The sequence below is a fragment of the Syngnathoides biaculeatus genome, chromosome 18 (genome assembly GCF_019802595.1).
Source record: "Syngnathoides biaculeatus isolate LvHL_M chromosome 18, ASM1980259v1, whole genome shotgun sequence".
NCBI lineage: Eukaryota > Metazoa > Chordata > Actinopteri > Syngnathiformes > Syngnathidae > Syngnathoides > Syngnathoides biaculeatus.
The window spans coordinates 1719539-1731661 of NC_084657.1; the positions used below are offsets into that span (position 1 = coordinate 1719539).

Consider the following 12123-nt stretch of genomic DNA (forward strand, 5'->3'; position numbering starts at 1 on the left):
CACTCCCCACGCCCTTCCTAATATGCTTTTCTAAATAAGTCAGATCCGTGTTGTGTATTATGAAGTTTTATTAGTAGTTTTGCACACAACTTATTTACACTACCATTCTTGTTGCTCTTATTTTGTGCTAAAAAAAACAAAAGACATTTGAGAAGATTAGATTTTTTAAACATTTCAAATTTTAATTGCCCGCACATGACCAGCCTAAGCCTCAGCCTCCAGCGGCATCAACGGGAATTGAGTTTGAGACCCCTGTTCTCGACACTTCGGAATCAGAATCAGACTCGTTTTTGATTTTAATGAATTCTGAATATTACCCAACATTTTCTTTCAATTTTCACCTGCATTAAAGATGTATTTCTGCAAATAATATAAACTTGGGAAATTGTAATGAATTGCAAAAGTCATTGATGTACATGATAAACAGTTTCAGACCCACCACCAATCCTTGTGGCACCCCACACACAATGTCCACATATTGTTCGGATTTAATGATTAATATTTTATGGTTTACTGCATCAAATGCTTGCTTTAGATTAATGAATATCCACGCATCCATCCATTTATTTTCTTAGCCGCTTACCCTCACGAGGGTCGCAGGAGTGCTGGAGCCTGTCCCAGCTGTCGACGGGCAGGAGGCAGGGTACAACCTGAACTAGTTGGCAGCCAATCACAGGGCACATCGAGACAGACAACAGTCGCATTCAAAATCACACCTAGGGGCAATTTGGAGTGTCCAATTAATGTTGCATGTTTTTGGGATGTGGGAGGAAACCGGAGTGCATGGAAAAAAAATCCACCCAGGAATGGGGAGAACATGCAAACTCCACAAAGGCGGGTCCGGGATTGAACCCGGGACTTCAGAACTGTGAGGCCAATGCTTTACAGCTGATCCACCGGACTGCCTTAGATTAATGAAGACTCCAACAAAATATTTATATTATCTGTGGGATTTGTGGTCTCGTCTATCAATTCAATCAGGGCTTGTGTTATTGATCACTGCTTCAAAGCCATATTGCTTATTGTTGAGTAAGTTACGCATTTCTATGGAATCATCAAACCTGATAGCGAAAACTTTTCACAGAATTTTTGACAACTGTGGGAGAAAAGAAACAGTTTATAATTGGTCATAAACACTGTTTCAGTGTTTGGATTAAAACATAAAAAAACAAAAAGAACATAAATGATTCGCCAAGCAAATTTGGTCCAGTAAAAATGTAAAGGGAGCTGAAGCGTACTGCTAAAACAGTATTTTGACAATGATATCTTCACAGTGCTCTGACAATGAGTGACATCTACAGCAGTCATTTCCAACCTTTGTAGATCCAAGGCACATATTTTAAAATTGAAAAATCCCACGGCACACCAACAAAAGTAAATGTCACCAAAATGGATCGATTAATTACTGTGTGTACTTCCTGCCATCTAATAGAAGAGGATTTTTTTTTTTGTTCTGTCTGTCATTGTGCCTCACTGGCATAAATAGATGAATAAAGATACATTATTTCTTGGAATAAAGTTTTTTTTTTTTTTTTTTTTTAGCCATTACATAAAATTGGATAACTTCCCACGGCACACTGTTTGGGAATCACTGATCTACAGTATTTCATCCAATGACACATTGACAATGAACGATGTTGAAAGGCACAATCAGACTGTCCTAAAAAAAAATTAACAGAAGTGAGTGACGTCACATTGTGGCAGAACCCTGGGAATTTTCAGATTTTATTTTATCCCCAAAAGACACATTTTCAACAGTAATGCCATACATTTAATACACACACACACACACACACACACACAGGTCAGATAGGCTCCAGCATACCCACGGCTGCAGTAGGATAAGGAGTGAAGAAAATGGTTGGATGTATCCGAAACTTTAAAGCAAAAAGCCAATCAATCATTTTGCCATTTTTCTAGGGTGTTTTTGCCATATATATGCACCCCAACTGTCACCAGATCACTTACCCTGAGCGTTTGTCAGAGCCATCTTTAACAGAGCCCTCCAGGTCACTGGAGTCCTGTCGTTGCAGTCTCTGCTTGCCGCTCCCCTCCTGTTCACTGGAAGACTGCCTTTCCAGGCGTCTCCGATAGCGCTCCTGACGCACAATCATTGGAAGCTCGTTCAGCCGGGCTTGGATCTCTTGTTCGCTGGAGGTTTGTCTGCCCAGTTTGTACTCCCGCTCTCGTCTCAGGTGGTCCATCTGAGGGTCTGAGCGGCTGCCCCGGGGATCCCTCTGGAGGCGGCCGTGGAGGAGGTCCAGTCCTGACTCCGGCCCCGTCATATCCGCCATCGGGATATCACCATACTGTTCCCGCTGTACTCTACTGGCCTCGAGGAGGGGGTTTACAGCCTTGTGAATGTGATTGATTGCAGGCTGCATGAAGTCAGCTTTCAAGTGTTGCCAAGCATAAGCCATTTTGGGGTCCATGATGCCACCACTTGGCGCCAGGTAACCCGAACTGCCAAGACTTCCGCTGCTGTAATGATTTTGTGCGAGATAGCCTGAACTACCCATTCCTCCACTGCCATGATAATTTTGAGCTAGGTATCCAGAACTCCCCAAATTTGGCTGTGGAGCCAAATATCCTGAACTCCCTAAATTGGGCTGATGTCCCAAATATCCTGAATTACCCATGTTTTGAGGTTGTGTCGAGTAACCGGAACTTCCCATATTATGTTGTGTCAAATATGCCGAACTTCCCGTATTCTGCTGCTGGAGAAACACAGAGTTTCCCATTACATTACTGCTCTGCTCCTGAGCCAGGTTACCCGAACTTCCCAACCTGCCACTGCCCGGGTGGCTTTGCATCACATAGCCAGAACCGCCCACGCAACCCATTGACAGTCCAAAATAACCAGAGCTCTCAGCGCTATCAGTTGTTTGATTGTTTATCCCCAGATATGTCGAGGTGTCCTGTCCTCCAGAGTGGGAATTCAGGGCGGAAAAAGCAGAGTCACTTCCACCTCCAATGGCCTGGTGGTTCATTCCGAGATATGAGGGGCTCACCGACTTTCCACTACAGTGCTGCTCCAGCCCGTGATACCCTGATCCATTTATGACTGGATTGTAGCTGGCGAGCGATGAAGACAATCTGTGGGCTGCAGGGGCGGCAGCTTGTTCCACGCTGGTCTCTGAGTGTGTGGGTTCTATTTGGGCATGTACCATCTGCCTCATAAAAGTTGGGTTTGAACTGAACGAGGGACCACTCGGAGTCAGACAAGATAATGGGAACATCCTTCGACTGGAGAGTGGCATCTTTTTGTCTTCCTCTTTTTTCTTCTCAGCCTGAAAACGATTTGAAATAACTACGATAAGGCTTACTATGGAGAACACAACACAAAAGAAGGATATATGCAATGAAGTTATAGAAAATTATTTGCAATATTTGCTGATTCGTTTTTTGGCAACCAAACAATGAAAGAAGGTGTCAAGAGTGGTGGTCATGGTTCATGCAACAGCTTTTAAGGCCATAATGATGCAAAAAGATAGACCCGTATAGACCAGTGGTTCTGAAACTTTTTGTGGAAATGCAAAAATCATGCTGATGTTTTATTCACAATCAGCAATGTATATGGAATATTGTTGTAAGGCACTGTAGGAGTTCGAGCATAAACGCTGTTTTTGAATATTGGAAAAACCAAACAACAGCGATGGAATTAAAAAAAAATTCATCCTCTCCATTTACTGAGCCGCTTATCCTCAGAAGGGTTGGAGGAATGCTGGAGCCTATCCCAGCTGTCAACGGGCAGGAGGGAGGGTACACCCTGAACTGGTTGCCAACCAATGGCAGGGCACATAAAGACAGACAACAGTCACACTCACAATCACACCTAGAGGCAATTTAGAGTGTCCAATTAATGTTGCATGTTTTTGGGATGTGGGAGGAAACCGGAGTGCCTGGAGAAAACCCACGCAGGCACGGGGAGAACATGCAAACTCCACACAGGCGTCCCTGTCCTCAGAACTGTGAGCTGCTCTACCCTGCTGCACAAATTAAAATGAGTCAATTAAAATGTACTTTGTATAAAAGTTAAAGGTTGCCTATCAAAATCCTTTTTTTTTTTTTTTTTTTTAAAACTGTGTTATGCATAACATAGGTCAAAATGAGTGTGTTACCTGGTGTAAGTTTGACATCTAACCGGTTTGACAGCTGCTTGCAAAATTTTTTGGGGGGGCGTATCTCTAGCACAGTGGTTTTCAAACTTTTTGGAGCATGCCCCCATTTTTGGAAATTAACTTTTTCTACGCCGCACCTGCCATGTGATAGTGCTGAATATTGCAAACGAGAAAAAAAATTGTCAAGTTGGGGGGGGGGGGATAACAATGCGTCCCCCCCCCCCCCCCCGTCATGATGTCGGGCCCCCCTGTTTGAAAATCACTGCTCTAGAGGGAGCCCGTGTACCTCTAGGTGTACCCGTACCAAGTTTTAGAATCACTGATACAGATCCATGCCTGCTGAGCAACTCCGATTCCCCAAGATTGTTTTTTCCTGTGGAATCAAACTAATTCAACATTTAGCAAAAGTCTATCTTACTGCGGAAAGCTGGCGGAGAGAGCTGAAGCGTTCTTTCCAGGTTACAGCAGCCTTGCGGAAGGCTTCATGGCGAAGGATGAGCTGCTCAACCTCATCAGTTTGGGCCTGGGTCTGTCCGCCCTCTGGCTGCTTGGAGATGATCGGAGGTTCCTTGGCCTTCAGCCAGGCTTCTGCCCTTATTGTCTCCTGGGCAAACTGGAACCTCTCGTGTTCTGAAGAAAACAGCTTCCCATGAATCTATTTACCATCGCGCCGTATTACAACGCATGTGGCACAGTAAATTTGCACGTGTGTAATATCATAGTATAGTTCCACATATTGTTTTCAGACTAGTGTCACATTAACTTCAAGGTTAATAGGGTTAATTTATTTCACATTACAGTACTTTTTGTCAATAGCAAGCAACTCACTGCGCTGTAACCTTTCTTGGTGTTTGTCCCATTTCTCGACAAGATCCTTCTGCTTGGCCAGAAGGCTATCCAGTTTCTCTTTAATCTGCAACCATTATCCCCAAATATATTGATTAAAAATCGGATTGAGTGCATGAAGAACTTGTGTTGCTTGTGTTTTTATGAATAATTTCGAATTGGAAGTAATTCATTGTTTTGTTTGCCTGACCTCCTCTGATGCAGGGTTGCCAGCAGCTATCAGGATCTTGCCGAGATCTGCACACTGCTGGATGGTTTTGCTGCGGCCATCTATTTTGGCTTTTAGCTCCTGGTGCTGTTTCATCATGACCTCCAATGCTGTCAAATCCCTGAAATACGAAAGATGATGTATTATTTAGAATTACAGACGAGAAAAAGCAATCCATCTGAGTACTTGAGCTTTTGTCGTGATAGTTCAGCCAATGTGTTTTAAGGGGAGTGAGTTCTTTCGCGGACAGCCATCCTTATCATTCCATACCCTAACTGATGATGTTTTGTGCACTAAGGCATGCACCTCAAATTCCATTTTTCGTTCGACTGAATAATTAAGATGTAGTGGTTACTCAAGAGTCTTGCCAACTCAGCTCGAATGAAAAGATTTTGAGATTAACGCTATTTTACATCTGGTTCGTATTCTCTTAAGCCTTCACTTGATGTGTTTGAATTTGTTTGCTTCTTTTAATGGCATGAAAACTCCAAGACATCAAAATGAAAAAAAAAAAATGCACATACTGTTGAATTTTATTGATCAGATCAATGAAAATGCCAAAAAGGCTTCCTGTATGAATTAAAGAGCTCAGTACCAATAAACGCAGCATAGAGCTAAACTCATTTTTGGGTTAGCCTGATAAAAATGAAATTGACTGCACAATATATCAATCTAAAATAAAGCAGAAAAAAACTCATGTTGCAATATTTCTTTTCTATCATGAAAAAAGGATGCTTTTATCAGACAATATGCTTACCACATACAGTACAATACTGTACAGCAGGGGTTTCCAAACTTTTTTTTTACCCCAAGATCTACTTTTCAAGCTCTCTCGTGATCTACCGGGGGGCATCGCTGCGAGTGCCGTGGAGAAAGCAAACGAGACCATAAATAGGAGGACAACTTGCTAGAACGCACCATTATGTGCGACTGGTCGATGGCAATTGACACATTGAGCACCCCTGCTGTACAGTATATACAGAACAAGAGACATGTCTTGTACGTCATCAACTGCATTGTACCAAAATTAATTTGGAAACACATCACTTTGGTCTCAGACCAATTGGTTTTATCTGGTCCTCACACCAGTCTCACGACCTTTGGTCATCCAAACGTCACTCACCAATGGGAAAAATGACCAAGACCTCATCTAGAGTGAGCTACTGTATGATCAAAGATCAGCAAAAGATAGCAATTGACTTCAACTTGTTAAATAGGTATGAATTACAGGTTTTTTTTTTTAAATGCAGATGTTTTCCACATTGGGGAAGGATGGAAAACTTAAGTCAGTCTCATGACTACAATACTAATATGCCCACAAAAAAAGTCCATTTTACCTGGGTTCGTCCCATCCAATCTGGCCCATAATGCCTTCCATCCACATAAGATTTTCGCGCACCACTGAGAAGAATTGCACTTTGTCAGTCACTGAAGTGACCTGAACACGGCTGGCCTCACAAGAGCTCAACAGCTGCTTCCAAGCGTCCATTACTTCATGCTCTTTTGCCAGAATGGCCTCAGCCTTCTCACCAGCATAAATAGTCCGCAGCTGTGCAGCATTCTCCTGCAGCTGTCGTACCTGAACCAAGATAGGATGCAATTATTTCACCAAGTAAGTAAGTAGTAGTCGTAAACCAATTAACGATTAATACTGTAAAATAATTAGATATAAGACTTGCACCCACCCACAAAACAATCCGTATGATCACATAGTATGTAATAGATTAACTATACATTCTGTATCATATAAAAGTACTGTACATCCAAACGAAAAAAAAAGGAGCAGTAAATGATGTGACGGATGGCTTTCAGAAGAGGTCATTTCACTTGCCTGTGTAACTAACAGTTGAAGGGCATGCTCAAAAGAGTGCATAAGTCTCTGCAGGGTGGCTGGATTGGTGATGTTAGCTTGGCATGCCCTCACCTCTGGCAGCTGCTTCGTCTTTCCGGCAATTTGAGCCAAAACCTAAAACACCAGACGCGGTCGTCATCACGAGTGCTTTAAAGACAGCCGGACAAACAAACCTTATAACGACACGCCTGAAACACAGGCTGTTATTAACTCGAAACACACCTCTTTGCAGTCGGTGAAGAACTTATGGAGCTGGTTGGATGCTGCCAGCATCTGTCTGCGGGTCTCCATCAGCTCCAAGAGATCCGCCCAGGACTCGTTCAGTCCATCCTTCCACTCAGCAATGATGGCTGCATCCGAATGACCGCAATCGATCATTTCATTCACCATTCTGTTGACCTGCTCCATCCGCTGCTGGCCAACGTTGTTTGTTTCTGAGGCAAATTTGGTGAACCTTTCTTGAAGCATCTGGAAAAAAATATTCCAAAACATGATCAACAATGCAAGCACAAGAAAAATCAATTGAGAACAATACAAGCACGTGGCTATTATACTGTTTAATAATATTAACACATCCAGTGAAGTACCAAAGCCTCATTCTGCCATCAGATTTGCTGTTTTATCAATGCCACGATGTCCATATCTAATCACAGTCTCTAAAATAGAATATGATCACTGTGTCATATGCAAAACATTTGTCGCTCACATTTGAATTTCCGTCCTTTATGTAAGGCACAAGTTTTGAAATGATCTCAGACGTACACACACACATGGCAAAAATGCAAACGTATGCACTGTACTTTCCTGGATTTACTAGTGGTTGTCAAAAGTTTTTACATTCAGTGCCACCTTGAAAAAAAAAAACCCCAAAAAATGAACTCCCAAGTATCACCAGTATAACCAATATTAAACTGCAGTACTGTACAAGTCCCAGGTATCAACATAAATTAGACAGGTTTTATTCCTATAAATGTGTATTTCCTATGCAGTAATTGTAATATGTGCTGTGGGCTTCTTGGGATGCTGTGTCTGTTTCCTCTTCCTCCTCTTGGGAGAATCCAGCTCCTGCTCTGGTTAGGGTTAGGTTCCCTGCCTCCTGTGGAGGTGCCTAGTGGCCCCACTCCAGGAACCTCATCCTGGTCTCTTCCTTTTCCCGTGGGCGCTCCACCATGGTTGTCGCCCCTTTCTTACTCGGGTCTCTGGCTGACTTGGGGCCTACGGTAGGGTGTTGCCACCTCCTGGCTTGGGCGGGCTCATCTCGGGAGCCCTATTGTGGAAGCTGGGGGAAGGTCGGTGGTGGTGGGGTATAGGGGTATTGGCTTTAGGGTGGGGAGGAGCTACAACCATCTTTTCTCTGTGGTCTTCAAGCTGGTCGGGCGGGGGGGGGCAAAGTAGTCTAACCTCTTACTTCACACACTCATCACATTTTTATGATTCACACTGTTCGTATTTTGCACACTGGGCACTTTCGCATCTCGTTCAGGGTGCAAAAGACATGATGCTGTGGACATTGGGGTGGGTAGTGGCACATCTGTGCTAGTCTCCGGTCTGGTCACCCAGCTTCTCTACCTTGCCAGTCATACGGTTTTTCTGCATCACACACCTGTCAGTGGAAGGAGGGCAGCATCGGGCTGTGGAAGACATTTGGCCAGGAGTTCAGGCACTCTGACCTGCCATGCCTTTCCCCTTCTTTGGGGAGCTGGTTGGTCTGGATGGGGATGACGGTCGTGGGTCATCATTGCCCCGTGACCGTCTCGCCCATCAACCAGTCCCCCCAATTTTAATGCACGCCAGCCCACCACACACGATACAGGGATAATGGTTGCAAACTGGGGACCTGGTAACCATAGTGATAGGATGGCTAGGATGGGTGCTTTGTATTCACATGTCCTTTGGCTTGACTCTTGGGGTCTACACCTCTCCCCCTCAATGCAAAACTATTGAAGTTGTAAGTTGACTGAACTGTACTTATGCAGTGATTACTTTGCATATTACTGGAGGGAAGCGGTACGGGTACCACACTTTGAGAATCACTGGCATATACTATAACTTTACAATAATCATAAATGAACATTCCTGAGGTTGTGGGAACATTATAATTTCCCCACACATTTATAAAACAATTATTATTCTAATTTGTGTGGACCAAAGTGTAAAACCGCAGTGATCTGATTTCTCACCGTAACATGCTCCAGGTCTTGGCCAAGATCAGTAGAACTTGCCACAGTCTCTCGTTCAGTGATCCATTTCTCTAACTCCTCTACGTCTTTATTGAGCTGATAAAGCCAGTACTGCTGCTCTAGCTTGATCTTTCTGTGCTCCACCATGTCTTTCAGGGACACATACAGTCTGTCTATGTGGGACTGCTGCTTGGTGATTTGCTCACTGAGGAAAAACACAACAATACCAGATCACAAAATCACTTATCATCAGGTAATACAATTCGAAGTGCTTGGTTGCATATGACCACAAGTGCTCTAGAAGGTATCCAGCAATTGTTCAGGATGTTGTATATGTAATATAGCGTACTGCACTTTTTCTTCATCACTGTAAAACCTCGTGTTCTATAAATTCATCTATACTTCTTCTTAAATTGAGGGATATGAAAAATTTACTAATTTGCTCATCCTTATTCAGCAAAGTTTGAAGTTTGAAATGATGAGGCCAGGAATAGACCCCCCTGATTTAATCAGAAAATTATATTTTCTTTCTTACTTGAACAATGACTGTTCACAGTATTCTGACAAAATTGTACAATACAGTATCCTGGAAGGCCAGAGCCAAGATTCAAAGGCAGGACCACTGGACTTTGAGGGGGACTGAATTCAAGACTGTGAAACTCTCCCCATAGCACTGCCCTTTGAGCCACATGACTACCACCTCCATCTCAAATTCATTTTGGTCATTTGATGAATGAATGCCATTTATTGTCATCATACGAAACTGTAGTACAATGAAACATGGCACCAGTCAACAGAGCTGTATTTCACACAGAAAATCTTGACTGCAATTCTGGAGTCTTATACCATTCTATTAAAAAAAATAAAATAAAAGCTATGGCCTGAGCTTGATAGGTGAAAGGAAAGTGAAATGATGAGTCATGTCACACCTCTCTGGGTGTCCGAGCTCTAGCAGCTGCTGGCATTGTTGGGACAGCATGCCCACAGTCTCAGCATATGTTTCCACAGTTTGCTCCAAAGCTAGGTGAGTCTTCAGCAGTTGTAGGGTGCTTGCCTCATCCTGAAAAAGATCATAAGTGAGTCTGTGTACTGGAGTAGTTGGTTTACAAATGAACTGACTCCAAGAGTTGTCCGTACCGTGCCTTTTTCGTCATTGGCCTGCTGGAGCTTCTGACCTGACAACCAGGACTCTACTTTGGTTGCCTCACTATAATACTGTTGAGCCTGCAGTGCTGCATCCAGCATCACAGATCTCCTTTCTAGCTCCAACTGCAACACCTCCCACAGCTGCCGCACATGGCCTGCCCCATCGCGCACAAACTCTACTTCAGGGGTACGCAGCGATGCAATAATCCCCGCCCTGTCAAGAACCTCTTCAACACGAGCCCGCCGCCCTGCAAGCTCCCTCTGGAGAGTCTGAAAGACAGATTTCAGATAACACTCAAAAAGAGTTTGGGTGGAAGTTTATCTTAGAATTGACCTTTGTGAAACGATACCCACCAATTTTTTTTTTACATTCTGCTGCACACTCTGGAGATTACTCCCATATTCCTTACATGATGCCTGGGGAAGCCTTTCTTGAATCCACAACTATTAAAGGAAGCAAGGTAAAACATTAGAGCATGTGCACATATGGTTTTTTTTTTTAAATGAGAAGATGATGAGCTAACCATCTCATCTTCCAAATCTTGAGCGACTTGGTGCATCTCTTTGGAAGCCAGCAGGATGCGACGTCTTTCCTTCAGGGGCTCAATGAGGCGAACGATGCGGGTCTCGGCCAAGCCTGACTGCTCACCACCCTCCTTGTCACCTGCCATCAGACCTCGCTGGGAAAGGCCACCTCCTTGCAAGCTACCCAGTTCCTCCACATCCTTGTAAATGTCCCCAAACCGAGACTCCATAGCCTATGCCAAAAGGATACAGTAGGGTTGCAGCTAAAGTAATTGTTCAACTAAATAGTTGCATATGTATATAAATCAAATACAAAAGTATGGATTGACGTTTTTTGCACTTGGAAAAAAAACAATTGCCACTGTGGGTGGGGGTGAGTGATGTTGAAAGGGTTGGGGGGCAATCAACAGAATTTTTGAGTCAACACAAAAAAGCACTCTTCCAAATGATTACAAACAACACACTATAAAAACATGATACAGGTTGTAAAGAACTCAAAAAGTAATTTGTTGACTTTCCAGAATTACTAGGTCATATTTCATGAAATAAAAGGCTATTTCAATCCCAAACATCTTAACAGATCAAATTACAAACCCAATTCCAATGAAGTTGGGAAGTTTTGTTAAAACATGAATAAAAACAGAAAACAATGATTTGCAAATCACGTTCAACTTATATTTATTTGAATAAAAACAATAAATGGAATGTTCAAACTGGTAAACTTGTTTTTTGCAACTCACCATTAACCTGGAATTTTATGGCTGCAACACATTTCAAAAAAAATCTGCAACAGGTGGCAAAAAACAGAGAAAGGCAAGGAATGCTCATCAAACGCCTGTTTGAAACATCCTACGAGTGGCCAGGTTACAGGTGGGTGCCATGATCGGGTATAAAAGCAGCTTCCCTGAATAACTTCCCTAACCCATTCGCAAGCAAAGATGGGGCGAGGTTCACCTCTTTGTGAGTATACAGTAAGTCCGTGAGAAATGAGTCAAACAGCTTAAGGACAATGTTCCTCAGCCTACAGTGACAAGGAATTTAGGGATTTCATCATTTACGGTCCTTAATATCATCAAAAGGTTCAGGGAAAAAAAATCATTGTATGTAAGCGGCAAGTCCGTAAATCAACATGAATGATGAACTGCATCAAAGGCTGACGTCAATGTGAAAAGGGCATCAGCACTTGGGCTCAGGAACACTTAAGAAAACCAATGTCAGTTAATATGGTACAGTTCTAAATCCACA

General features: G+C 43.1%; 1 protein-coding gene across 7 annotated transcripts in view; it reads right to left on the reverse strand.

The window, feature by feature from the left end:
• Window positions 1-12123, reverse strand: part of sptbn4a (spectrin, beta, non-erythrocytic 4a) — a 62025-nt gene that overhangs the window by 14790 nt on the left and 35112 nt on the right. For 6 of the 7 annotated variants that reach the window (XM_061803366.1, XM_061803367.1, XM_061803368.1 and 3 more), the window contains 12 exons: window positions 10878-11111; window positions 10708-10797; window positions 10345-10623; window positions 10137-10267; window positions 9208-9412; window positions 7250-7495; window positions 7007-7141; window positions 6513-6754; window positions 5158-5296; window positions 4950-5034; window positions 4540-4751; window positions 1969-3290 (listed from right to left, as the gene is read on the reverse strand). In XM_061803366.1, the coding sequence (XP_061659350.1) occupies window positions 1969-3290; window positions 4540-4751; window positions 4950-5034; window positions 5158-5296; window positions 6513-6754; window positions 7007-7141; window positions 7250-7495; window positions 9208-9412; window positions 10137-10267; window positions 10345-10623; window positions 10708-10797; window positions 10878-11111 (3320 nt within the window). The remainder of the gene's footprint in view (window positions 1-1968; window positions 3291-4539; window positions 4752-4949; window positions 5035-5157; window positions 5297-6512; window positions 6755-7006; window positions 7142-7249; window positions 7496-9207; window positions 9413-10136; window positions 10268-10344; window positions 10624-10707; window positions 10798-10877; window positions 11112-12123) is intronic. The other variant, XM_061803373.1, reaches the window with a different exon arrangement.